The 27,868-nt window shown below is 50.0% G+C and overlaps 1 protein-coding gene across 2 annotated transcripts; it reads left to right on the plus strand.

Annotated features, from left to right (window-relative positions):
• LOC118095093 (uncharacterized) lies at positions 1 to 27,744 on the plus strand. Of its 2 annotated transcripts, XM_088656068.1 has the most exons (19): positions 1 to 172; positions 2,718 to 2,776; positions 3,442 to 3,534; positions 10,324 to 10,451; positions 11,289 to 11,432; positions 12,641 to 12,715; positions 14,029 to 14,199; positions 15,561 to 15,657; positions 16,639 to 16,862; positions 17,548 to 17,701; positions 19,653 to 19,861; positions 21,684 to 21,801; positions 22,897 to 23,102; positions 23,212 to 23,329; positions 24,113 to 24,282; positions 24,997 to 25,094; positions 25,216 to 25,322; positions 26,779 to 26,829; positions 27,605 to 27,744. In XM_088656068.1, exons 1-19 carry the CDS (start codon positions 150 to 152, stop codon positions 27,691 to 27,693), a joined length of 2,334 nt encoding a protein of 777 aa, XP_088512194.1. In that variant the 5' UTR covers positions 1 to 149; the 3' UTR covers positions 27,694 to 27,744. The 2 variants fall into 2 exon arrangements, with proteins under 2 accessions (XP_088512194.1, XP_088512195.1); XM_088656069.1 differs by lacking the exons at positions 26,779 to 26,829; positions 27,605 to 27,744 and adding an exon at positions 25,702 to 25,913.
• Positions 27,745 to 27,868: the final 124 nt, after the last annotated feature.

Consider the following 27,868-nt stretch of genomic DNA (forward strand, 5'->3'; position numbering starts at 1 on the left):
AACAGCTCCTGATGGTGTGACTAGGAGCAGGTGAGATACACACTTTGGAACCAGGAAACAATATAAAGTGTTCTCACCTGTTGCAAGTGAGAGGCAGCTTGGGTGGGAGGCTGCTAGGGGAAACTCTTAGGGGAGAGAGTAATAGAATCATGTCTTCCCCTTCCTTCGCAGGGTAAGTCAATTTTATTTTTCTTAGTACAGTATGTCTTTCAGCATGGGGGGGGCAGTGTTGTTTGTTTTCTGTAAGAGAGGTCTTAATCGTAAAAAAAAATCGGGTTGTGTTCTAGAATAGAAAGGCTATGTAAATAATTATCTGGTGTAACAGCATTTTGCCCCACCGGCACTTGATCTATGGGTAGGGGGAGGACAGTAGTTAGGGAGTGTGGAGGGTCTTCTAAAACTCCCAATCTTTTTATGCTCATGTAGTCTTTTAACTGCCTAACTAGGGGAGAGTTCCTGTCCCCCCTGGAATTTGTGGGATATCATGCCTGTTTTACATGTGGGTTTTGGGTGTGAGCCCAATGGAAGCCACTTTCTTTTTATTAGGAAAGGATAGAGCAGGGGTCCCCAGACTACGGCCCGGGGGCCACATATGGCCCCTGAGGCTTTTTTATGCGGCCCCCGGAGACCACCTCCGCCCGCTGCTGCCGCCCGCTCTTACCAGCGCGGTGCGGTGCGGCTGCCGACTTCCAACCCGGAAAAGCGACGGAAATAGCTTGTGTGCATGCACAAGCGTCATTTCTGGTGTACTTTCGGGTCGGAGGAGGCTTCTGCACATGCGCACAAGCTATTTCCGGCGTTTTCCAGGTCGGGAGTGTGCCAGAAATAGCTTTTGTGCATGTGCACGCACAGCCACATGCTCCCACGCCTGTGCGCGCACTCCCCCACCCTCCGGCCCACCACACAATCAGCGCGGCAGGCATCCGGCCCAAAGCCGGGTAAGTTTGGGGACCCCTGGGATAGAGCATCAATTCTGGGCACCTCCAGGTAGGTTTAGGAGAGACTCTTACCTGAAACCCTGGAGAGCCGCTGCCAGTCAGAGTGGACGCTACAGAGCTGGATGGACTAAGCTTTTGACTCTGTATACAGCAGCTTCATATGTTTCCTGTGCAATTTGAAAACTGGCTCACTTGACCCCACAAGTTTTCTAGTGCCTCCTTGGAGACAGCCATACTTGTTAAGTAAACAATCGCGTCACTGAATCAACGTGGGGTTGTGGGGGGACATAGAAGGGGTCTGTAACAAAACATTGTACTGTGGATCAGAGCATTCTTGCGCTACATTTCCGAGTCATAGAATCTTAGAATCGTAGAGTTGGATGGAACCATGAGGGTCATCGAGTTCAACCCCCTGCAGTGGGTTGCCATTTGTCCTGATTTGCCCAGACATTTTGCCAATTTTCGCCCGGACGCTGCTTCCAACTACAGTATTCCGTGTATGTATGGGAAATTCTGGACGTATGGTAACCCCACATCGGTGTAGACAACACCTAGCTAGCTGCACCAATGGTCTGACTCAGTATAAGACAGCTTCCTAAGAAACACACATATCAATCATTTTATTTAGCAAAGCTGAAATCATGAAATATACCCTCCTACTGACATGCATGCTTGTCATATGATTTCAGCTGACTCTGTTGGAGAGGGCTTTTCATTATGAGGCGGGCGTGTTATCTAACTCTTTAGCAGCTTTAAAAATAGAAATTGCACAGGAAATTCAGAGTGCATGTGAAGACTTGTATTTGCAATACAAAGAGGGACATTTCAAGCAAATCGCATTTCAAGCTGTACACTTCATAAAGGCAATAAAAGAGAAGTCTCTGAGGCTGCAAAATCTACGGTATATCCTATTGGGAATTATTCCTACTGAACTCAGTTTATTGTTGTATTTATATCCCATATCTACGCGGTTCTCTATTTCCCTCCCTGCCCTTTCTAACTCCTGCCATCACAGCTGACGTTCTCAATGGGATTTTATTCTAAGGCTGTGTACACATGATAACTTTAAAGCACATTACTTTCCTCAAAGAATTATGGGCACTGTAGTTAGCCTCTTAGTATTGCAATTCCCAACAAACTACAGTGCCCAGAATTATTTGAGGGGGGAAATGGGCTTCAAATGGGCTTTAAAGGTGTCGTGTGTACAAACATGGGATTCTGATGTTAGTCCAGGTCTTGAGATCTCAAAATGTTGCTTACAGTCTTTCTCTTCTTTGAATACTCTGAAATTTGGATACCTGGCATTTTCAATACTGTGCTCAACTCTTCCTCTAGAGAAGGAACATTAGAAATAAACTGTTGGGTTGTTGTTTTTTTTAAAGGTTTCTTTCTTTCTTTAAGCTTGAATGCCTTTTTGAACCTTAAACCTGAAAGTTTCCTAGCCGGAGGCGTGATTTTTGCTTGGGACTACAACTCCCATCAGCCACAAGCAGCAGTATGGCTGCTGCTGATGGAACTTGTAGTCCAAAACATCTGCAAGACACCAGGTTGGGAGAAGTCAGTTTTATAGGATTTTGTCATCTTGCCTTCTGCTGTCCTGAGATCTTTGGATCTTTCCATAAGTTAGAGGGGGCTACACATGCATACAACTAGAGATCAGTTGCCAATTTTGCACCCTTCACTACTCCAATGGGGCTGTGGTGTGCGATGCTCTCAAAACCTCTTTCCTGTGTAAAAGCCAAACTGATTCAATTTCTGTCTCTTGGTTTCCTTATTTAGGTTAGCCCTGCTTTGTATGTTTCTGTCCCAAGCGGTGGAGTCGATACCCTTCCCCCCAGGTGAGCACCAGGTCTTTCTGTCAATGCGCTTGAGAATAAAACTAAAGAGGGAGGGTGTGGGTGGGTCGGCAAGTGTTTTTCATTCTTACCATCTCCTTTGTGGGGTGCAAATATCGGCTTCAATATTCAGCGTTTCTCAAACTTGGGTCCCCAGCTGTTGTTGGACTACAAAACCCATCACCGCTAGCTAGCAGAACCAGTGGTCAGGGATGATGGGACTTGTAGTCCAACAACAGCGGGGGACCCAAGTTTGAGAAACACAGGCTGTATTTTGGAGAAAGCTACTTCGGGCATCTCCCCAACAGAGTTTCTTGAACAGCACAGCTCCCTAATGCAACAATTGGCATTAGTCAGTGGAATTCAGTACCCTTTGATACTATTCTGTCAACCCATAGGCACTCGGATCTGCTGGTCTGCGACTGGATTCCTGTGTGTACAGCCTCGGGGGTAGTGTCTAAAGCAGAGATGAGAGACCTGCGGCCTTGTCAAAGTGGTCTGTGGGGGGTGGGGGGAGATCAGGATCCAGCCTACTGACCAGATCCAGAACTCCACTCCTAAAGTGGATGTGAAGGAGTGTGTTTGCCTGCTTGCTGGGGCAGAAGGACAGCTGGGATATAGTGTCTGTTGGCCTTTCCTTGATAGAGAAACATTTTCTTTCCTGGAAGGTGCTGCGCGGACAGAATGTCGGGGCCGTTATTTCTGGATATGGATGGACAAGGCTGCCTTGGGCCAGAATTTGTGGCATTACAGCGTCTTCAGTAAGTATTGTCACGGTGGCCGGAGTGGACTACTTCAGAGTAACGACGCTACGCAGCTCTGCATTTTATTCTTTTATTGGTGCTGCGTATTTACAGTGCTCAAGTCATTGCTATTTACACGGAGTGATGTGGTCAGTCGGTTTCAGAACCTCCTAATGGCTTTTGGCGCGTCTTTCTCCAACACAAAAGCTTTGGCAGACCCATCCTCTTGCCCCTCCTCTTCCTGCGTAATTCTGGAGTTGGGGGGATGGGTCTTCCCCCCTTGCTTGCCCCTTCCTGTCCCACCTGGGACCCTGGCTCCTCTACCTTGCCTGAGCCTCGGACACGACTTCCTGCTTCCCCACTGGAATCGGAACTCTCCCTGCTTTCCCCTTTGCTCGGGGACGGGCTTGAACTCAGGAGGGGAGGGACTTCGCGATATCCCCTGTCCCTCACATCCACCCCCCTCCCAAGCTCTCCTTCACCCCTCCCCAGGCCCCCCCCCATGTGTCGGTGACGACTGGAAGCCTAAGAACTCAGTGCTCTCCGAGCCCGTTGGTGTGAACACCTCCCCCCAGTCCTGCGAGCCCCCCCCTTCCGCCTGGGAGGACGGGAATCCCAAAAAGTCCGTGGCTTCAGAGCTGGTGGGGGTAAAAACGTTCTGCCAATCTGCTCCTTCCTCTGACTGGGTGGATCTCGGTGACACCCATACCTCATCCTCTGGTTCCCCAAACTCCGCTTCCCAGCGCCATGGTGAGCTGCTCTCCCGTGCCTCCTCCTCCTCCCCCTCCCTCTCTGGGAAAGATCTGAGGTCGCGCCCGTAATTGGCCTTAAAGGGCGACACCCCTGTGGAGACGTGCACTGCATTGTTGTCGGCAAATTCTGCTAGAGGCAGGCGATCCACCCAGTCCGTTTGCCTCTGGCTGACGTAGCATCTCAGGTACTGCTGCAGAATGGCGTTGACCCTCTCCGCTTGTCCGTTGGTCTGCGGGTGTCTAGCCGTCGACAAGCTGACCTCCACCTGCAGGAGGTTCATGAGCCGCCGCCAGAACCTGGAAACAAATTGGCGGCCACGATCCGAAATAACCCTTAAAGGTAATCCATGCAGTCTGAAAACGTGATCAACAAACAGTTTGGCTGTCTCTTCTGCAGAGACTGCCCTGGCACACGGTATAAAGTGGCACATTTTGGACATGAGGTCCACCACCACCAACACTGCGGTCTTGCCCCTGGACGACGGCAGGTCTGTGATGAAGTCCATGGACACTACTTCCCACGGCCTGTGTGGCGTGGCTAAGGGCTCCAGCAACCCTGGTGGCGCTGCTCTGACCACCTTTGCCCGCTGGCAGGTGTCACAGCCCCGTACATAGTCTCGAACATCTTCCCTCACCCCTGGCCACCAGAAGTGTCTCATGACTAGGTGAGTGGTCTTGTCCCTTCCAAAATGCCCCGCCGTTGGGTTGTCGTGCATCTGTTTGAGGACCGTACGTCTGAGCTGGGTGGTGGGCAGGTACAGTGCACCCTTGTAGAAAAGCAGCCCTCTGCGTTCTGCAAAGTCTTTTGCCTGCTCCCTCCCCCCTCTCAGTTCTCTGAAGATGCGGTTGGCAAATTCATCCGCTGCCGTCAGTGCTGTGAGTTCTGCCTCGCTCACCACTGCTGCTCCGCAGGACCATGCCGACGGGGGGAAAATGTGCCTTGGGGCTGGTGGCGCCTCCTCCTCCATGTACTCTGGCTTGCGGGAGAGGGCATCCGCCCTGACGTTCTGCTCTCCCGGGATGTAGTGTATGGAGAAGTTGAAGTTCGAGAAGAACTCTGCCCACCGTATCTGCCGCTGGTTGAGCACCCTGGCAGTTCTCCAGAACTCCAGGTTCTTGTGGTCTGTGCACACCTGGATGGGGTGCTTGGCGCCCACCAGGAAGTGTCTCCAGTGCTGGAACGCCGCGTGGATCGCCAGAAGTTCCCGATCAAAAACTGTGTAGTTCCGCTCTGGCTGGGTCAACTTCCTGGAGAAGAAGGCACAGGGTCTCCACTCTCTGTTGGCGTCCAGTTGCAACAAAATGGCGCCCACAGCTTTATCAGAGGCATCTGTCTCAATGCGTAGGGGCGCGTCCTGAACCACGTGGAACAGGTTCTGGTCTGAGGCGAACACCCTCTTGAGGCTTTCGAACGCTGCTTGCGCCTCTGGTGTCCACCGGAACTTCTGCTTGCCTCTCAGGCAGTCAGTGATGGGAGCCGTAACTCGAGAGAAGTTCTTGATGAACTTCCTGTAGAAGTTGGCGAAGCCTAGTAGGCGTTGGGCATCTTTGCGCGTCCTGGGGCTGTGCCAGTCCAGGATGGCCTGCACCTTGTCCTTGTCCATCGCTAGCCCCTTGTCTGACAGCTTGTAGCCCAGGAAGTCCACCTCCTTGGTGTGAAACTTGCACTTCTCCAGCTTCACATACAGGTGGTTCTCCTTCAGGCGCTGTAACACCTCCCTGACGTCCTTCACGTGCTGCACTGGGTCGTTGGAGTAAATAAGGATGTCATCCAGAAAGACCAAGCATTTCCTGAAGAGGAGGGACCCCAGGACGTGGTGCATGAAGGCCTGGAAGCATGCTGAGCCCCCTTGCAACCCGAAGGGCATCACCAGATATTCAAAAGAGCCCAGCGGCGTGAACATCGTGGTCTTCCACTCATCGCCCTCCCGGATTCTGATCAAGTTGTACGCCCCCCTCAGGTCTAGCTTGGTGAAAATCTGGCCCCTGCGTGCCGCTGTCAGGAGATCATCCACTCTGGGCATGGGGAAAGCCACTGGTTCTGTCACCGAATTCAGCCGTCTAAAATCCACCACCAGGCAGCGCTGTTGCGTGTCTTTCTTGTCCACCCAGAAGACCGGGCTGCCCCCTGCTGCCTTGCTTTCTCTGATGAACCCCCGCTTGAGGTTCTTGTCGATGAAAGCGCGCAGATCCTCCAGTTCCTGGTCTGACATGGCGTACAGCTTGGCTGGGGGTATAGTTGCCCCTGGCACCAGGTTGATCTGGCAGTCAAAAGGCCTGTGTGGGGGCAGGTGGTCGGACTCCGCTTCGCTGAAGACCTCCTGCAGGTCCCAGTACGGTTTGGGTATCGCTTCACCCCCTTTGACGTGCATGGTGGCCACCGTGGCTATCGGAGGCCCCTCCCCTGGTTGGTGCTGCATGCAATGTTCTAGGCAAAAGTCCGATCCAAATGTGATGCATCTCTGATGCCAACTTATGGAGGGGTCGTGGCGCGCCAGCCAGCTCATGCCCAAAACTATGGGGGGGTCTGAGATGGTGGTGACGTTGAATGCCAGTGTCTCTGAGTGCCTTCCAACCGTCATTCTCATGGGGGGGGTTTGATGAGTGATGGCCCCTCCCAGCAGCTCTCTGCCGTCAATGGTTGCCACGTGCAGAGGAAAATCCAGCTGCAGAAGCTGGATCTGGTGCTCTTCTGCAAAGTTTCTCGAGAAGAAGTTCGCTGACGCCCCACTGTCAATTAGGGCGAGGACTGTAAGGGGATAGCCATTTGGAAGCGTGAGCGTCACTTCTAGAACCACTCCTGCTCTGGGAGGGGTGGGCTGGCTCTGCTCCTCTCTGTGCGGGTGGGTGGGCTGGGGCTGTTGTCTGCTGACTGTGCCTGGCTGCTGCCCCTTGTCTCCTGCAGCCAGGCTTTCCCGTTTCCCTGCTGTGGTGCTGCGTCAGTGGGGGAGGGCACAACCGTTCCCGCCTTTCCTTGCCACTCCCTGCGATGTGGGCAGTCTCTGACGAGATGCTGGGGGGAGTTGCAGAGAAAGCAATTCCCACCCCTTCCCTCCTTGCGTCTTGGCGCCGCTGGGGTTTGAAAAGCGCGCGCGCGCTATCAATCTGCATGGGTTCCTGGTCCTGACTGGCCCCAGGCGTGGCTTGAAAGGGTTGTTGGGGGAGTGGCTTCTCCTGCGACCGTGGGAACCAAGCCCGCTTTGCGCGCGTTGCTTGCTTGTCGCTCCACCGGGATTCCTGTCTCACCCCCACCGCCAGAGCCGCTTTGCTCAGCTGATCCATATTACTGGGCTTTGGACCTCTCGAGAGCTCATCCTTCACCTCCTCATGCAACCCCAAGTAGAACGCCGCTTGCATTGGGGGGGACCCCAGTTCCCACCCCAATCTGTGCACCAGCATGGTGAATTTCGCCCAATACGCGCGAACTGTCATATTTCCTTGGCGTAAATTATGAAGTTCCTCCTTAGTCTGGTCCATATGACTATCGGACGAATACATCGTTTTCAAACCTTCTAGAAATAGTTTGACATTCTTCATGCAAGGATTCCTTGTTGCAATTAACGGTCTTAGCCACTCCCTGGCTGCCCCGGTAAGGTGCTCCACAATAAACGCTACTCTGTGCTCATCATCAGGGAACTCATCGTGGTGCAGCTCAAGAGCATACACAATCTCAGTCTCAAAGCCCTGAAATTCCTTCGGGTCTCCATTGAACTTGCTAACTAGGGTCCCAGCTCTCCTTCCTGGCAGCACTTGGACTTGGGGTGCCCCTCCCGCCTTGTTTTTCTCTGCATCCAGCTTGTTTTGGAGGTCTACCGCCACCGCCCTTAATTGCTGCTCTTTTTCCTGAAGCTCTCTCACCTGTTCCGCAAGTTGTAGCCGGTCGTCCTGGACCTTCTTAGTCTCTTCTTTAGCTGCCTTCAATTCTCCCTGCGCCTGCAGCGACAGCTGCTGCAGTTCTAGCTGGGCTTGCTCAGCGATCTGCCGCCACTTCTCCGCCTCTGACACGCTCATCCCGGCAACTCCAAAGTAGCCCAAAAATGATTAGGAGGTTGCTGTCACGGTGGCCGGAGTGGACTACTTCAGAGTAACGACGCTACGCAGCTCTGCATTTTATTCTTTTATTGGTGCTGCGTATTTACAGTGCTCAAGTCATTGCTATTTACACGGAGTGATGTGGTCAGTCGGTTTCAGAACCTCCTAATGGCTTTTGGCGCGTCTTTCTCCAACACAAAAGCTTTGGCAGACCCATCCTCTTGCCCCTCCTCTTCCTGCGTAATTCTGGAGTTGGGGGGATGGGTCTTCCCCCCTTGCTTGCCCCTTCCTGTCCCACCTGGGACCCTGGCTCCTCTACCTTGCCTGAGCCTCGGACACGACTTCCTGCTTCCCCACTGGAATCGGAACTCTCCCTGCTTTCCCCTTTGCTCGGGGACGGGCTTGAACTCAGGAGGGGAGGGACTTCGCGATATCCCCTGTCCCTCACAAGTATGGAGTGTTTATCTTGAAAGGGAGAAGTGGTAGGCAGCCGTCCCTTGATATCCTGCCCTCGGGTCCTTTAGACTACAATTGCCATCAGCCTGAGCCAGCATGGGCTGTTGGGAGTTGTAGTCCAAAACATCTGGAGTGAATATCAGGGAAGGCTGTGGTCAAAGGTTCACTCCTGATCCCAGGCACACAGAGGCTGGCTGTGATTTCCCTGTGGTAGGAAAGGAGTTGTCTGCGCATGCTCAGAGGCACTCTTTACTTTCCCCCCAAGCTAACTAGTGGCTGAAACTGAACCCTGGAAATCACAAGTAAGTGGTATCTTGGGGTACTAGAGTAACTTCTGTCATATGGAATCAGCCCCCCACCCCCCGCCCCGTGGATTGCCAAGAGACTGAATCGGGTGCTTGGCAGCTCAAGAAAAATGCTTTGATGGTGTTTCCTGCTTGGCAGGGAGTTGGCAGGGATGCTTGGCAGGAATGCTTTGATGGTGTTTCCTGCTTGGCAGGGGGTTGGACTGGATGGCCCTTGTGGTCTCTTCCAACTCTATGATTCTATGATTCTATGAAAAGGAAATACTGTCAGTGCAAATTTTCTTGCTGAAAACAGTTTCAACTGGGGCTTGGGAACCTCAGGCTCAGGGAATTGGATGTGGCTCCCTGGGCATCTCTGCCTGGCCCTTGGGACTCTCCCCAAACCCCCTCCCCTCTGTTGTCCCTCCTTGAGTGTTTATTGCCTGGCTGGGGCGTGTTGCTGAATTCTGACAATGCCTCTTGCCTGCCTGGATGGAGCATAGAGAAGTGTGTGTGTGTGTGTGTGTGTGTGTGTGTGTGTGTGTGTAGAAATTCACCTACCATTCAGAGCTAAAATGTGCATTCTTTTTTCCATCCACCCAGTACGTTTCTGAGCACAATTCAAAGTGTTGGTGCTTACCTTTAAAGACCTAAATGGCCTCGGTCCAGTATACCTGAAGGAGCGTCTCCACCTCCATCATTCTGCCCGGACACTGAGGTCCAGCACCAAGGGCCTTCTAGCAGTTCCCTCGTTGCGAGATGCCAAGTTGCAGGGAACTAGGTAGAGGGCCTTCTCGGTGGTGGCGCCTGCCCTGTGGAACGCCCTCCCAACAGATGTCAAAGAGGAAAACAACTACCAGACTTTTAGAAGACATCTGAAGGCAGCCCTGTTCAGGGAGGCTTTTAATGTTTAATAGATTATTGTGTTTTATTTTTCTGTTGGAAGTCGCCCAGAGTGGCTGGGGAAACCCAGCCAGATGGGCGGGGTATAAATAATAAATTATTATTATTATTATTATTATTATACCTCTGGCCCTGCCCACCTCTCGCATGTGGCCCCTGGAAGCTGCCCTCAGACTCAAAAAGTTTACCCATCCCTGTTGGATGCCTGAAACAGGATACTCTGTTCATGCATCGCTGCTGAGGCGAGTAATCAAGATCCAGTTGCTTCAAAGAAAGTTGAGCATGATGCAGGGAGGTCTATTAGGAGGGTGTTTGTGTGTTGTGTGTGTGTCCTGATTTTTTTTACCTGATAGGATTAACCTGCTTCCTCTTGTCCATAGATGAGCAGAGACAGCGCATCCCCGTGACGGGCCATGTTGCCTCTCAGTGTGGCTTCACCAGTGGTACCGACTTGTATGGCAACCCTGAGATAAGAGTTTCCTTTCTGGCCTGCTCAGTCCGCAATTTGGTAAGTGGGTGGGTCCACTTTCTTGTCAATGTCGTCTTTTTAAACTTGTTTAAAAAGGAAAACGGCATGCTTAAATCTTTTATCTGCCCCTTGGGACTTTCCCCAGAGCACCGCCACAGATCAGCCCTATTTAAGGAGCATTCTTGCCTGGCTGAAATGTGCTTAAACTTTGCAATGTTTCTTCCTAGATGGAGGAACAAGTGTGTGGGTCTTTGGGGCCTACTGTGCAAAGGTAAAATTTACTTTTGTAACCAGCGCTTTTTTCATGGGGAACTCGCAGGAACTCGGTTCTGGCACTTCTCAGGTGGGTGCCATTGCCATTCTAAGAGAAAGGTGTTCATGTTGACTTTTCAACACCTCTTTCTCTAGAAAAATAGTACTGTTTGTAACACAGACATTTAATAACAATAAAAAACACCTGGCAGTGCCCACAATGGTGATAAAAAGTTCAAGAGTTTTAGGCCACATTCACACCATACAAGTTGATCACTAGAATACCACTTTAAATAGTCACGGTTTCACCCACAGAATTCCAAGAGTTGTAGTTCCCCACACAGAGCTACAATTCCCAGAGTTTCCTGTGAAGAGGTTTTGACTGTTAAACCACTTTGGGAATTGTAGTACTTTGAGGGGATGAGAGACGTTCCCTAACAACTCTCGGCATTCTTAACAAACTACAGCTCCCAGAATTCTTTGGTCATTTAAACCGTGGCCATTTAAAATGGTATCGGAGTGCTTTGAATGTTATGGTATGGATGCAGCCTAGGGCTAGGCGAATGCTACTGAGGGGACGAACTTGAAAAGTGGAGGAGAAAATGAGATTTCCTTTCTGTCCAGTTTGACCAGGAGTTCAGCCTTCAGCTCCAGGTGGAGGTAACCAGCCCAGCGAACTTGACGGCCACTTACGACGTCTTTATGAACTGCCCCCGTGGTGCCCCATGGAGCCCCCGCGAGATCGTCTGTGAGGAAAACTACATGGAGGTGAGTGGAGGTGGAAGGAAAACCTGCATCCTTTTAGCCTATCAAAGCATGTTTGGCAGGAACCCCAAAACGTAGGGGTGTCCTGGGGAGGTGGTGTCAGAAATGCACAGCGAGGCAACAAACGCCCCAACTGCCAGCAATCAGGAAAGAGAGATGGCATGAAAGGTGATGGAAGGACAGCCACTGGGACATTTAGAAGTTGTCTTAACAACATGCAAATCTATCTATTTTTTTACCTTGGCTATGCTGGGGATCTTTCTAGGAGAGAGGGGGGGGAGAGAGAGGGAGAGAGGGAGAAAGGCAGGATCAGGTTAACAAATTAACCGATGAATTAATATTGAGTGAAGATCAGTTTTGAGTGGCAAGCTATTGAGCTGGCTCCCTTGCTCCTATCTATTTTTATTGATAGTTTTAAGTATTTCCAGGGCAAAGCTCTTGCATCAGGTAATTAGAGATGCAGTATATTGCATTTCAATAAAGAGTCATTTAAAACAGCTGCTTAAGCGCAATGCACAGGCTTGCAAGATACTGCTGTGAGCTTCCTGCTGCCATTTTAAGAAAAAGCATTTCAACCTAGAAAAAAAAAGGTTTCAAGACCTTTTTGAAAGACTGTAGCGAAGTAACTGTGCAAATCACTTGAGAGGAAGTTCATGCTCCTTAGTATGTACAGCCATTGTACAACTCACAGAGAACGAAACTGGATAGCTCTGTTGGTTACCATGATGCTAATAATGCCAAGTTTGCAGGTTTGATCCCCTTATGGGACAACTGCATGTTCTTGCACTGCAGGGGGCTGGACAAGCTGATTCTCAGACCCCCTTCCAACTCTACAATTCTATGAAAACTGGAATTGGTTGGCTCTTCTATCATTGGTTCTGGCTTCTCCTTTTCTTAGCCTCCCTGCTTTTTGCTCTACTTGTCCCAGTGGGCATCAGCAACCACTGAATATGGGGCCACCACTGAGAAGGTCTCGTCTCCTGCCTGCTAAGCTGCTGGATCTTGCAGTTGGGCTTATGGGCATGTCATAGCTATTCATAAAAGTGCAGGCCAGGGGATGTGTTAGCGAAGGCAATCTTTCAGATCTAGAGAAGAATGGTGCTGCCAAACCTCTTCCAAAACTGACCATCTCTGTCGTGGCTCTTGGAAACTGCACACTGAGAGCACTAGACTGGATGCTTTTATGGATCAACTCAGGGCTGTTGTTGCAGGTCTCCGTCCGACGGGCAGTCCCAGGAACAGCTAGCGAGGCTCTGAATGAAGACTGGATTGCAGTGTGGCCTGTGGTAAGGATTTTGAGGGACAAAGGGGGCAGCAGAAGATATTCTTGATAAGAGGGAAGCAGAAGGAGAAGGATCTCTTCAGGGACGTAAATAATGGGCCAGTGTTGTCCAGAGTCAGCCCTACCATTAAGACCAAGTGAGGTAGCTGCTCTTTCAGGCAGCAGATGCTGAGAGGCGGAGAATGTTTGCAAAGTATTGGAGGACAGAGCTGTGTGTGTGTGCCAGGCTGTTGGCCGTGCGCCCTCTAATCCAGCTCTGGTGCCCTCTGGGGCAGTGAATGGCTCTGCCCTTTTTGCAGCCCAGATGAGAACAGTCAACCATATTCAGCTTCTGTGGGGAGAGGGCACTATCTTATTTTCTGACTTGGGCACCAAAATGTCCTGCATTGGCTCTCTCCCATTGGGTATGAGGGGGACCCTTGAGACGTTGGACTACAAGTCCTATCATCCCTCACCATTGGTCAAGCTAGCTGGACCTCATGGGAGTTGTGGCTGGCACCCGTCTGCCTCGAGAGACAATGGAGTGCGCCTCTGGGGGTGAAGACAAACTGCTGCATTTGCAACACCAAAGTGACCTCGCTGGGTTACCTGCCCCAGCCTAGAGGCCCTGTGTGTCATTGGGCAGGCAAGTGGGTTTACTCCTGTGGCGAATTAGTGCTTGCTGAGAACTCGGTGCATTGGGACCATCCCTCCAATGATAGGCAGTTCTCCAGGAGGTGGAACTAGGCTGTGTTTAAAAACAAAAGAGGGATAACCGTTAGGGGAGTGTGGGGAGTGAGGAGGTTAGGTTTGGAGGGATGAAATGCTATATTAAGTCTGTGTCCTATAATGAGAGGAATGCGCTATAAGTTACCAGTGAAATCCATGTTCTCAAGTTAATAAATAAAGTTTTAAAATGTGCCAAAACGCTAATTGACTCCAGCAGTGTGTCAGTTCCTCCAGTTGTGTGGCTAAGAAGGGAACCAAGCTTCCCTGGGGTCAGGAAAGGAAGCTAGTTCAAAGTACTTCTGACATACTAAGGGCTGGTCGGTGAAGCCAAGAAAGCCACGAAATTGCCTGAGGGAAAGGCTAACCAGAGCAGAAGGGATCCATGAGAGGGAAACACCACTGGTGGTAAGGTGGTGAGGGGCTTTAGATAAAGTGCCCTGAGGTAGCCTAAAGCCAAGCCCTATCTTTTGTGAAACTGGAGGTTTTCATCCCGCTTTTTCTGAAAGAACAGTGGGAACTACAGTTAGAGTGTGGGTGTTAGAGACCCGTTGTCCCTTCACAACTCCAGTCTCTGTTCAAACTCTCCCCTCATGGGTTTGCCTTTTGTAGGCCCAAGGAGCTGTGAACCAGGTGTGGCAGGTGGCTTTCCACTATCAGAATGGCTCCCTGCAGAACATGATGGCCACCGAGGCACATGCCTTGGGCTACGGCGTCAACACCACGGCTACCCGCGTCCTTTTCCGCACTCCCTACGGCACCCAGCAGACCGAAGTCTCCCTGGTAAGGAGAAAGAGAGAGAGAACGTCTGTGTCTGTGTTGGGAAGGATTAATGGCTACCAACCATACGGCCTAACTATGGTGTGGTGCTCAGTGTTTGGTGCCAGGAGGGGGATGGCTTTCCTTAGTGAAAAGAACCAGACTAGCTCGGATACCATTGCCCTCTGGGGCACTGCAATGCACGTTCCTAGTTAAATAATTTCCCACTTAACTTGCATCAGCGGTGCACTCGCAAAAGAGTGCAGAAAGTACTCAAAAGCACTTTGTCCCGTCCCCCCAACAAAACGAAACAAGAACATCCGTTTAAAGAAGATTGGAAAGTGTTTATTGAATATATAGGAAATAACTGTATACAGCTGAAAACGCTGGCAGCATTAAGATAAATTCAACAGTTTTTGATGGGTGCAATAATGGAATAGTGAATGAATGAACAAATACTGAATCGTTTTTGTAAAATATGGCGGGACTTGCATGTAAAATGAAATATGGAAAGAGAAGGGAAGTCATTGATATCTTAAGGATGTAAAATGAGTATTTTAAATTCTAAAACAAAATTATATATATATATATATATATATATATATATATATATATATATATATCATTTTGGGTTTTTTAAGTGAGTCCATACAATTATCAGATCTGGGCTGTAGAGCCTGTGGCCATCCAAAAGTTGCTGGACTACAACTCCCCTCATCCCTGGCTATTGGCTGTGCTTGCTGGGGCTGATGGGAGTTGCGGTTCAGCTGTGTCCATAGGGCTGCAGGTTCCCCAGCTGTGTTGCCAATTAAGAACTTGGCATCTGGAGGGCCAAGGGTTGTTTTAAACCATTTTGAATGTTGGGTTTTAATGCTGTAACCCACCCTGGGACTGGGGAATGAGGAAGATAATAATGACAAATGAAAAAGGTAAAGGGACCTCTGACCGTTAGGTCCAGTCACGGATGACTCTGGGGTTGCAGTGCTCATCTCGCTTTACTGGCCGAGGGAGCCGGTGTACAGCTTCCAGGTCATGTGGCCAGCATGACAAAGCCGCTTCTGGCGAACCAGAGCAGCACACGGAAACGCTGTTTACCTTCCCGCTGTAGTGGTACCTATTTATCTACTTGCACTTTGATGTGCTTTCGAACTGCTAGGTTGGCAGAAGCTGGGACCGTACAACAGGAGCCCACCCTGTTGCGGGGATTTGAACCACCGACCTTCTGATCGGCAAGCCCTAGGCTCTGTGGTTTAACCCACAGTGCCACCTGCGTCCCTTCAATGACAAATGAAGTCCTTCCCTAATGGTGTCGCTGCCTGCCTGGCCTGCTAGGTTTCAATGCTGGAGCTTTAACGTTACAGCCTTACTGTCAATTCCTTCTGCAGGTAGAGGGCCTGGAAGTGGAGGTGGCACGGGCCACAGTCTTTTACAAGCAGGCCTGGATGATCCTCATGGTAGACACTGCTCTTGCCTGTCCCATCAGTGAGTCTCTCTGCTTTTGCATTGCCTATGGCATTTAATGCTGGGGCTTAGTCAGGGGCTGGATCTGGCCTGCCAGGCCTTCCTACCTGGCTTTTGGGGGACTCTTTGCAGGTCATGCCCCTCTCACTAGCTGCCTCGTGTTTTTTTCCAGGATGGGAAGTATCCTTGAGCAGTGATGCCTCTTGTTTGCCTGCTACTATGAAAATAGATATGTGCCTGTAAACCTCTTTGTGTGTGTGTGTCTCAAAAAACACAGTTATACCTGTTGCTCCTCCTGAGTCCTGTCTCTGGCTCCCCCCCCCATGTGGCCCCCATAAGGCTATCCATGAGGGAATGCGACCCTTGGGCTGAAAGAAATTAACCAGCTCTGATTTAACGGATTAAAAATGACGGCACTCTTTTTCAATAGACTTGTCCCTGTTCTTAACGTCTGGCATCGATTCTGGAGAATTTACCTCTCCTTTACATCAAAAGATGGGTGCAATGGATACGGGGACAGTGAAATCCATTTGGATAGTAGAGCTGAAGGCTGTTGGGTGAGCTGTGTGAGCAAATTCCCCACAAGATCACACAGCCTGGAGGACTGACTATGCTAGCGATTTCCTCCAAGGCAAACTGATCTGAAGAAAGCAGGCTCAGACAGTGTTTCCTAAACTCAGGTCTCCAGCTGTTTTTGGACTACAACTCCCTAGCTAGCAGGACCAGTGGTCAGGGATGATGGGAATTGTAGTCCAAAAGCAACCGGAGATCTGAGTTTGGGAAACCCTGCTTTAAAGCATCATGCAGGGCTCTTTGGAAGCCCTATGGGGTGCTTTGAAGTCCCAGTTTTGGGGGACTTCTAAGCGTCCAATCACCTGACCTCACTGTGACACCAGGTGATTGAGAGGTCCCTCCCATCTGTCAAATTTGGCTCATGTCTTTGTCGAACCCTTCATGATGTGATGCAGTGCCAATAACAAGGGGAATCTTTGTCTCTTGCAGATCTCCCCGTTTTCACCACCACCACCTTAAGGTGGGGAACCCCCCGGATCTTGCCGTCCCTGGTGAGATTCCCACATCTCTATAGGGATGAAGCTGTTGAGATGGGCTTGGATGGGCGTGTGATTGACGCAGCCACCATCCTGACAAATGGATACAGCTTCCTGGCAGACACCAAATTCGTCAGCATCACAGTGCCCATTGGGGCCCCAGGAGGTCTCATGGAGGTCAGTATCTGCTGTGTTTTGCAAAGGGCTATAGCTCAGTGGCAGAGCGTCTGAAGGTCACAGGTTCAATCCCTGGCATCTCCCCTTTTGCAGAAGAAATAAACTTTTGAGAAATGGGAGAATTTATTATTATTATTGGCGCAGCCCTAGCTAATATTCTTCTAACGAAGGGAATCTGGCTGCTCTCCAAGGAAGACTTCTTTTTGCTCTTGCGCCGTTTCTTATACTTTCTGTCGCCAATAGAAAGTTTATCCTAATGTCTGGCAGAAATCTGTCCCTGCAGCTTTTTGCAAGACTATCTGCAGATGGTGAGGGGGGAGGTTAATAGACTCAAGGGTGGGTGGGTGGGATTAATGCCAGGGTTGCTTCTAAAGAAGCTTGGGGCAGTGAAGGAAGATAGGAAGTTAGGAAAGCAGGCTTATACAGAGCTGGTACGAGGTTCCATCTAGCTTAATACTGCTCCCACTGACTGGCAGCATCTTCTCTAGCGTTTCAAACAGGAGACATTTCCAGTCCTACCTGCCATTGGGGATTGAATCTGTGGCCTTTTACACAAAGAGCAGATCCTCTACCACTGACCTACCAAAGAAGATGGGGGCGGGGATCTTTATTCCCAAGCCACTCAAGTTCTGAGAGACCTGGCTGCAAGGCTTTTAGCATTCCTCCTCCCACTTTTTGCTTCCAGAGCGACGTGATTGACAACCACTATGGCACTACCTACAGCATAAAGCTGCTGTTGGACCGCAGGTGGCAGGGAGACGAGAGTGACCGGACACGCCACCGCAGCCTCAAGGCCATCCACACACCATTTGCTCCTCTTGTACCTGTGCTGGTTGACAGTAAGCTCAGGCCTTGTTCTTCCTTCCTCTCAGGGCTTGAAATATACCCCTGTCTAGGCAAGAGAAATCACATTTGCATCTGAAATCCTATTTGCGTCCTAGCAAGCTGAACATTGGCTTAGTCCTTCTTTGCTTCCTGATCCTTTGCTTGTCCACTTTTTAGTGTGTCTTTTAAAAAAGCAGCACATAAAACGAATGCACCCATCCGTACTTAATGCAGTTTTAGAGGTCCCCTCCAGATGTCCTTTTTATTGTGCATTCGTGATGATCCGCACTCATGACAGCGCCGGGGCGGTTATACTCGAGCCCATGTTGTTCGCACCTGCAAAAGCCTGAGGGCAGACATGATGTTTGTAAGCCCTGCTCTGAAGCCCTGTGGGGTTGTAGTCAATGTTAGCCCTACTCGGGGTAAACCCATTGAAATGAATGGCTGTGGCTCAAATAGGTCCGTTAATTCCAGTGGGGCAACAAACACTACAACCCTATTGGTGTGGTAGGAGAGCTGAAAACAATGCCAGTATATTTCACAACGTGGATGCGGATGGCGCTGTGGGTTAAACCACAGAGCCTAGGGCTTGCCGATCAGAAGGTTGGCGGTTCAAATCCCCGCAACGGGGTGAGCTCCCATTGCTCAGTCCCTGCTCCTGCCAGCCTAGCAGTTCGAAAGCATGTCAAAGTGCAAGTAGATAAATAGGTACCACTCTTGCGGGAAGGTGCTTAGTTTGGTCAGAATCGAGTGTACAGTTCTAGAGTTAACACTAAATACTTCTGGTAATTGAGCCACCATAGCTGCTGTGAAAATTTGTGTACCAGGGTTTATAGACTCATCTATCCCTGTACTATCTGAAACCCAAGGGGCACATTGGTTGTCAGATGTGATTTTTTTTTTACAGCTCTCCTACCCTACAATATGTAGAATATTCAGGGAGGAAACCCCAATACTGAACATTGTGGTACAAAGAATGGGCCTTGGCAAGGTTTCTAGAATATTCCCAGCCAACATGGCGCCCATCCTGACTTCAACTCCTATTGGCTCTGAGGACTAGCCATGCTGATGGGAGTAAAACACATCTGAAGGAGCCATGTTAGCTACCATTGGTCATAGGCCCTTGCGAACTTCCATTCTCTTGAGGGAAGTGGAGCCATGGGGGACAATTTTGACCAGTGTTAGAAACCGAGATATGAAATCTAGGAGGTAAATGACACCTTAAACCTAGGTTATATGGGCACAACAATGGAATGTCTAGGTGCCCCTTTTTTTAAATAACAAGAATACAAAGCTGAAAATGAATGAACTGCAGCTAAAATACTGTGTTCATTTTTCACATGGTCTAGTCCAGGGGTCAGCAAACTTTTTCAGCAGGGGGCCGGTCGACTGTCCCTCAGACCTTGTGGGTGGCCAGACTATTTTTTTTGGGGGGGGGGGGAATGAACGAATTCCTATGCCCCACAAATAACCCAGACATGCATTTTAAATAAAAGGACACATTCTACTCATTTAAAAACACCAGGCAGGCCCCACAAATAACCCAGAGATGCATTTTAAATAGAAGGACCTTCTACTCATGTAAAAACATGCTGATTCCTGGACCGTCCACGGGCCGGATTTAGAAGGCGATTGGGCCGCATCCGGCCCCCAGGCCTTAGTTTGGGGATCCCTGGTCTAGTCCGTCCCCTGACCACCCCTCCTGATACTATTAAGAGGGTCTCTTCTCCAGTCTTCAGAAAGTAGCTGGAAGTGGGGAGGCAAAAAAGGGTCCTCCTTTCCTTCCCCTCTGCAGTTTTAATCTGAAATCTCAGGCACAACACTGCGCCCAGAGCCCAGAAACTGCTCTTGCGAATGAGATTCCCTGTCGCAAAATGCGCCTAGGAGAATGGGAGTTTTGAAGGCTGCTTTTGTCTCTGCCTTAGCTGACGCCATCTACTATCCAATGCACCATCTCTCTTCCAGACACAGTCGCTGAGAGAGGTTACTTTGACATCAGCCTAGGCAACTTCCTCCCAGACTTGGCGCTGGTCACCATCGCGGTTGGCGGCAAGCCCTTAACGCCCGCGGAGCTCAAAGGGCGTGGTTTCGGCCTGGGTGAAGCCCCCAACCCCAACAACACGAGGGTCTTCATCCTGCAGGTCCCTTTCACTGACTCTCTGGTGGAGCAGGAGGTAGGGGCCTAACTTGCGGTCAGCTTTGAAGGACTGTTTCTGTTGCACAGGCACCTGGGGTGGGGGTGGAGTGTAGTTCTCAGAGGCCGTGATAAGAGACTAGTCCTCCTTGCTGCATAGTAGAGCTTGAGCAGGGAAATTATGGTCTTGTGAAACAGAAAGACTAGAATGTGTCTGCTTGCTGGGCTTTCGAGGCAAGGCGTAGAAGTTCTTCCATTCAGGGAGGGTAGTCAAGGACCTGTTTACATTTACTCTGGGTTCTTGTCCTTTAGCATTTCCCTTCTGAGCAATCTTGATGAAGGTAAACTTTGCCTTGGCATAGCTGCTTATTTTCTAATACCCCCACCTGTCCTCTATCCAGGAAAGCAGAATTTTAAGTACGGGATATTCCAGCCAGACAAAAGCCCTTGGTGTGTAAGACCTGTGAAGGATGTGGCATGGGGATTGCTGAGGGCCACTTTTGGCCCCTGAGGACCCTTTTTCTAGAATATCTTATATTTCTTACTTCTCCATCACACAAGCAAACAAGAGACCTTGCCAATTGTAATTTGGCTATCCGTAACCATAGCAGGTAAAACACTATTTTTAAAAAGAAGTTAAACCAACTATATTATATTTACAAGTTGGCTTATGGGCCAAAGACCGGTTTAAACAAACATGTATTTGCCTGGTAGCAGAAGACATGGGGAAAGGCTGAAGTCAGTGGCAGAGTAACTGTTTTTCATGTAGAAGGTCCCTGGTTCGAATTCTGACATCTCCAGGTAGGGCCCTCCCTGAAACCCTTGAGCGCTACTGCCAGTCAGTGTAGACAGTATTGAGCTGGATGGAACCATGGTGTGACTCAGTATAAGGCGACTTCCTATGACTGAGCTGGCAAAGCCTCTCATGGCAAGGAGTTTCAGACCCTCAGAATAGCCACTGAGAGGGTCCTCTCTTGAGTTCAAAGCCTGCCAAATGAGCCTCAGATGTTGGTGGGAGAGGCAATATTGTTATTTATTAAAAAGAGGGCCTTCTCCCAAACAGCTTAAACCCAGGGCTTAAACCTATGGGAGAACATGGTCTTTCGAATAACCTGTTCTCAAATTGTGTTTGTAGAGCTCACAACCCACACTCTGAATCGTGTGTGGGAACTGGCCAGTAGTTGTTGAGGCTACTGTAGCAAGCAAGTCACATACAGTTGTACCTCGGCTCCCAAACGCCCTGGGAGTTGAATGTTCTGGCTCCCAAACGATCGGAAACCGGAAGTGATTGTTCTGGTTTTCAAATGTTCTTTCGGAAGCCGAACGTCCGACAGGGCGTTCTGTGCATGCGCAAAGTGCGATTTAGCAGTTCTGCAGCCAATCGGAAGCCGTGCTTTGGAAATCAAACGGACTTCTGGAATGGATTCTGTTTGACTTCCGAGGTACGACCAAAGTGGAATTTGCTACCAAGGAGTGTGGTGGAGTCTTCTTCTTTGGAGGTTTTAAGCAGAGGCTTGACAGGCATATGTCAAGAATGCTTTGATGGTGTTTCCTGCTTGGCAGGGGGTTGGACTGGATGGCCCTAGTGGTCTCTTCCAACTCTACGATTCTACGATTCTATGATTCTATCCCTATAAAACTAGTCCCGGTCAATATTTTGGCTGCATTGTTCTGCACCACCTGAAGTTTCAGAACGCCCTTCGAAGGTGGCCCCATGTAGAGTGCATCACAGTTAAAAAAAATAGTGTCATGCTGATAACAAGCTGGATGGAGAGAATGATGGGAGATTCAAACTCGTAACCTTTGGGGTGGAGGGGCTTCCAGCTTTCATTGTGCCATGAACGGGCCCTTCTCTTCTCCAGTACCTGTATGACAACATCAGAAGATACACCCTGCGGTTAGAGTACACATTCAACCTGGTCCCAAAGGGCAAGCCGTTCACCTACCCTGGGGTAATTGAATGTGACGTCCCTGATGTTGGTGAGTCTACTTGAGTAGGGTGGGATTGGGATATGAAGTGTCTGTCTTTCAAAGCATTTTAAAATATATATATGTGGGAAGAAATGCAGTGTTGCTCAGTCAATCCAGTATGATTGCCTATCAAGTGTAAATTACATCTGTAGAGATATTCTTAGAAATAAGCAATAGTTCGGAAAGATTTGGGCTGCGTACACACCATATGTCTGAAGCACATTTCAAGCATGTGGTTTCCTCCCAAAAAGTCTTTGGAACTGTAGCTCACCCTCTCCCAGAACTACATTTCCCAGCACCCTTAAGGAACTACAGTTCCCAGGATTTTATGAGGGAGCCTTTAAATGTATAGTGACAGCCTTGTTCCCTCCTAGGAAACCTTTTTGTTTTTAAGTTTGTGTTTATCATCTGTATGTTTTAAGTCCTTGAATTAAGAATAGGGGCCTCTGGCCTCCTCACCTTGCAGAACTGCTCTTAAGTTATTTCATGCAGATGTGCCCAAAAAATTCACAACATAATTGCAAGCATTATACAGTGGACGCTTGGGTTGCGAACGTGATCCATGCGGGAGGCACGTTCGCAACCCGCAGTGCCGCATCTGCGCACGCGCAGGTCATGCTTCTGCGCATGCGCAAAGTGCGATTTAGCGGTTCTGCGCATGCACGAGCGCTGAAACCCGGAAGTACCATAACCTGTTCTGGTACTTCTGGGTTCAGCACGGTGCGCAACCCGAAAATGCGCAACCTAAAGCGTCTGTAACCCGAGATATGACTGTAATAGATTAGGGATACCCAACATGGTGTTCTCTAGATTTTCGACACTCCTCAGCCAACATGAACGATGGTCAGGAACCACGGGAGCTGGCGTTGACAGCGTGTTGAGGGTGTCCATGTTGCATATCGCTGAAAGAGACCACAAAGATTCCTAATGAAATGTATTAAAATTAAGTCTGGAATCTCTGTGGAGAAGATGCCCTCTCTTGCAAGTAAATCTCAGTTGTTGCAAAACTGCGTGTTTTGAGAGAGGATGTGCCTTGTTAATGTCTTCTGTATATGTAGCAAGATATATTTGGTGATGGTCTCTTCCTCACCCACCATTCTTCAGTTCTTCCGACCTTCGAGGGCTTCTGTGAGACGGGGAGGATTGGACTGGTAATGACCCGCGGAAACTTGGATCACTACTGGGTCCCGTACGTGGGGAATTTGCAGCTGACAAACGAATTGGCCGCATCGCAGAACTACACTGTGCAGGATGACGGCAGCTCCTACTACCTCTCTGTGCCCTTTTTGGCATCTGGCTTGGTGTACGAGGTAGGCCTGAGTTGGGGAAGGCTCCTGCCACCACTTTTGGCCTTGAGTTGACGCAGGAGCCGACCCGATCGGGTATGTGTGACGTGAGTTTGTGTGTGTGTTGCCACAGGATATTTCCCTCCAAGGACTAACTGCCCGACTCGACTTCACCCTGAGGGATAACAAGACGTCGGCGACACTGATAGCATTCCCCGTTGGCTGTATTTTCCCCACCGGAAAACTGCTTGGTAAGGAATTTGGCATGACGGTTCCGTTTTGTGTGGAGTAAGACTTGTTTGGCAACCTATTTCAACTCAAGGCGCACATTCCCTGATGGAAGGGGGGGTGGGCTTGTAGCAGGCAGGGCCAGGGGCAAAAGTAGAGAGATTTCTTGTAGAATGTGATGAACGATAATTTTGGAGACGGATCTTAGCTTGGTAGAGTATCTGCTCTCTATGCAGCTGGGGCAGGAAGCGGGGTTCTGCCCCTCAGAATGTTCCCCAGAAAGCTCAACAACTTTGGCTGACCTCTCTCTAACCCATGCTTGGTAAAATGGTGCCCTGTGTGAGGCCGGTCCTCATGCCACCTTCTCAAAGCCAGGTAAAGGAAGTGTTGGGCTTTGAGAAGGAGGCACCAGGCTCTGGCAGGGTCCTAGAGCCCTTCTTCCTCCATCCCAAAGCTGGGCAAGTGCTAACTAGGCTTTGAGAAGGAGACAGGAGGACTCTAGGACCCTGTTTGAGCCCTCACGCCTCCTCGCCAAAGCCCAACACATACTAGGCTTTGGGAAGCATGTGGGAAGGCACCTGCTTGTCCGTTGTGCAGGGGAACCGGCCATGCTACCCAAAATCTGCCTCTGTGTGCAGAAGGCACCAAGGTTCAAGCCCCGACGTCTCCAGGCAGGCCCAGGAGAGCCTCCTGCCTGAAACTCTGGGGAGCTGCTGCTAGTCAGTGTTGACAATGCTAAGTCAGATGGACCCAATGGTCTGATTCAGTCAAAGGCAGCCTGCTGTGTTTTCTCTTTCTTCCTGCAGTGTGCCTCCCCAATGGAACCATAATGGCCACGGTCCTCGGCCTGGACACAAAGCCAGCTTTGGACCCCAGGAAAACCCACCTACGGGACAAGAATTGTGGGCCAGTGGCTGCTGATGAGTCCAAGGCCCTCTTCTCTTTCCCAGTGGCTTCTTGCGGCACCACAAGGAGGGTAGGTAGCTCTCAGGACAGGGAGCACCCGTGCTACCAGCTCCTGACAGAACTGTACAGCTTTGGGCAAATGCTGAAGACACACTTCTTTACCTGGGCTGGGGACACTTGAGATGTGTGTTTTCAAGACCCACCCTATTCTTGTCACTGTAATCTGTGTAAACTGCTTTCAATTCTGAATTTTAAATTTGTAACCTGCCCTGGGACCCACTGGTGGAGGGCGAGTAATAAATTAAGTAGCAAAATAGTATTTAGTAATAATTTAGCAGTAAAAGTATTAGCAGTATTATTAATAACTGTTGGGGCAGCTTCTCTAGCCCCTTCTTTGGGGCTGCTAAAGGCCTGCATTCCCCTGAGGGGTAGCAGAAGCAAAGGAGCCACAGGCCAAGGAAAGCACATTGGCTCCCATTTGGCCTGCGAGGACTCTCGTCATTCTTCGTTTTGTCGAGTGGTTTTAGTGTAAACCACCTTGGTTGGCGGAAAGGTGGCATAAGAGTTCAATAAATAAATGGAAGTATTTATCTACAGTCAGGCGTGAAGAGGCCAGGGTGTAAAGAGGTGTGTCTTCAGATGGAAGCAACATAATGAAGGGGCCACACACACCTCTGTAAGAGAGACAATTCTGCAACTGGGGGGCTGCCCCATCACAATGCCCCCTCCCCCAATTACGGAGCCTCCCCACCCCCTTGCACTGAATTTCTTCTCCACCCTTCAGTTTGACGGTAGCTACTTGGTGTACGAGAACGAAGTGACCTTCAGGAGAGAGTTGATTCCGGAAGCAAGTCCAGTTATAACAAGGGACTCCCAGTACAGGTGAGGCGGCTCTGTAGTTAAAATGTTCCAGGAGAGATGCTGTCCTTTTCTTCGTCTTCTGGTGGTGCTGGAATGGACCACATGGCTTGTGTAAGACTACAGGTCTGGCTTTTCTCTCCAGGCTGACCCTGCGCTGCCGTTACCCCCTCAATGAGGTGCTCCGGGTGTGGGCCCGCCAACTGCAGGGAGGGCAGGCGACACCTCGACCCTACGCTCTTGAAGCCAAAGGTAAGCCGGTCACTCACACTGCTGGCATGTCCTTCCCAGATCAGGCATGCATACTGCCTATCCAGGAGAAGTTTTTCTCCCTTGTAATGCAAGAACCTCGGTGGCATCCCAGCGAATGCTATTTGCTACTCGCTACAAAGGCTGTGTTCGGCCTCCACTGTCAGAGTGACTCAGAAGCTCTGAAAACCCGTTGCTGGGAATTGCAGTTGGGGAGAATGTTGCTGTGCTCACATCCTGCTTTTGGGGCTTCCTGTGGGCATCTGGGTGGCCTCTGTGAGAACAGGATGCTTGGTATATAGTATGATGAACTCACGAGCAGGATTTCAGCAATGAGCCAAGGAAGTAACTGGATTATAATACTGCGGTTATGATTTAATAGACAGAAAGGTGCGGCACAAGAAGAGAAGCAACAACGCCATGGAAAACAGGGTGGGAAGTCGACAAAAATGAAAGTTGAAATTGCTTTGATTGTACATGTTGAAAATGTTGAAACTTAATAAAATGTAATTGGAAAAGAGAACAAGATGCTTGACTAGATGATGCCTTTGGCCAACTCCTAAGGGTTGAGGTACCTTCGCGCCCCCCAAAATATTTGAGAGGGCTGGGCCTCCCCAAAACTGATGGACATTGCCATTCAAATGGTGAGTGTGTGCTGTATCTTGTGATTATGTGGGAGGGTGGGGCTTACCCGCCCAGGCTGTCTTAACCATATCTGGCGCCCTGGTGCCAAGATCCCTCTGGCGCCCCCTGTGAGTGAGGCGGGCAGGAGGGGAGCGCAGGGAGCTGAGAGGCGTGGAGGAGGCAGCCTCAGGCTCGTGCTCCCTGCGCGCCTCCGGAGAGCGGCCTGAAGCCACTCAAAAACTGAGAGGCGCGGAGGAGGCGGTCCCAGGCTCCTGCTCCCTGCACGAAGCTCTGGAGGCATGCGGGGAGCGCGAGCCTGGGGCCACCGTGCTGCACCTCTCAGCTGTTCAGCCAGCCCCAGGCCAGCGCTCCCCGTGCGCCTCCGGAGAGCTGCCTGAAGCCGCTCAACAGCAGAGGCGCACGGAGGCAGACACTAGCGTTCGGCGCCCCTTCCGCCCCCCTTCCTCGCCCCTGATGGCCAGGCGCCCTGGCGCCTTGCTCCACCCAGCCCGGGCCTAGGGACAGCCCTGTACCTGCCCCCCCATATTTTATTCAACTTGGCACCCCTGGACTTGAAAAGGGCCGTTTTCAGTTCCCAGAAATCTCCTCTGGAACAAAGATATAGGAAAACTTTTCTGCCTCCCCACTTCTTGAAAGCATGGCTTTTGCTCAAATATTGGTCCCATTTCTAAGGACCCCAAAGTGTTATGCTAGAACGTAATGTGGACTTAACACATCACATCTGTGGTGGTGGGTGTAGGAACAACTCTATTTTGTGTTCCTTTTGTGTAATGTTTGATTGCTTCCTAACAACTGGGGTGTGCCTGTCTTTCAGCGTATCAGCGGAAGAGGTCTGCAAATCAGATACCAGGCCACTCTTCATCAGGTAAAGCCTCGACCATCATCTCAACCTGTGGAATGCCACTTTGACAGGAATAAGAATCTGGTCTTCACTGGCCCAGATATCACAGCAGTGACTGTGTTGCAGGAGAGGGAGGTTGGTAACTTTGGGTAGATACCAAGGATCCAGACTATGTGGAGAGAAGAAGGTGGGATTGGGGGGAGGGGAGGGGAGGTATATTCAGGCAGATACCAAGCTTCCCAACTGGCAGCTAGAGCTCTATGCTGCGGGTGACACTCATTTGTCCCATGGGCTGCTGAAATTTTGAACCAGCCTTGTCTGCAGCTGGTTGACTTAAAATCAGGGCATGTTGAAAATCTGCTTCTTCAAAAATAGAACAAAAACACACTCCAAAACCCCCACCACTATTGTCACCTCCAAATGTAAAGTAAATGCTAATACTACAACCTGGAATTGGTGGCGTATCAACTTTGGGGAGCTCGTGTTTCATGATAGTTCATTACGGAGGGAACAGAACTCAGTGGTGTAGTAGAGAAACACACTTTGCATGCATGATGGTCCCAAGCAGGTTCAATCGCTGGTCTCTGTCTCCATTTAAAGCTTTGAGGAGCAGGTGGTGATTGCAAAGATCTTCTGCCCTAAGATGAGCTACTGCTAGTCGGACCTTGACAACACTAGGGTAGATGAACAAATAGTCTGACTTCAAATATAACAAGACCACTTGCTATGTTGTTAGGGAAGAGCCTCTGCGGCCCTGAGTCAGTTCAATAGACACTAACTCCTTGTTCCTTTGTTGCAGGAGCAGCTGCAAAAGCCATCTCCATAGCTCTGTTTGGGGTAGCTGCTGCAATCGGCATGATCCTCCCTGTTGGATTAATTGGTTGTTAAAAACAATATTCTGAAAACAAAAAGAGAAAACAAATAAAAGGCTTCAAACGACTTATGAGTTGGAGTTTTTCAGTATAGCCTATCTTCTTTGGCAATCACTCGTAGCCGAGTAAGATTGTCTTCCATAAACATGGTTTTAACAATGAGTCCGTAGCCTATAGGTCTCAACTATGGG

This window comes from Zootoca vivipara, chromosome 12 (assembly GCF_965207765.1).
Source record: "Zootoca vivipara chromosome 12, rZooViv2.hap1.1, whole genome shotgun sequence".
NCBI lineage: Eukaryota > Metazoa > Chordata > Lepidosauria > Squamata > Lacertidae > Zootoca > Zootoca vivipara.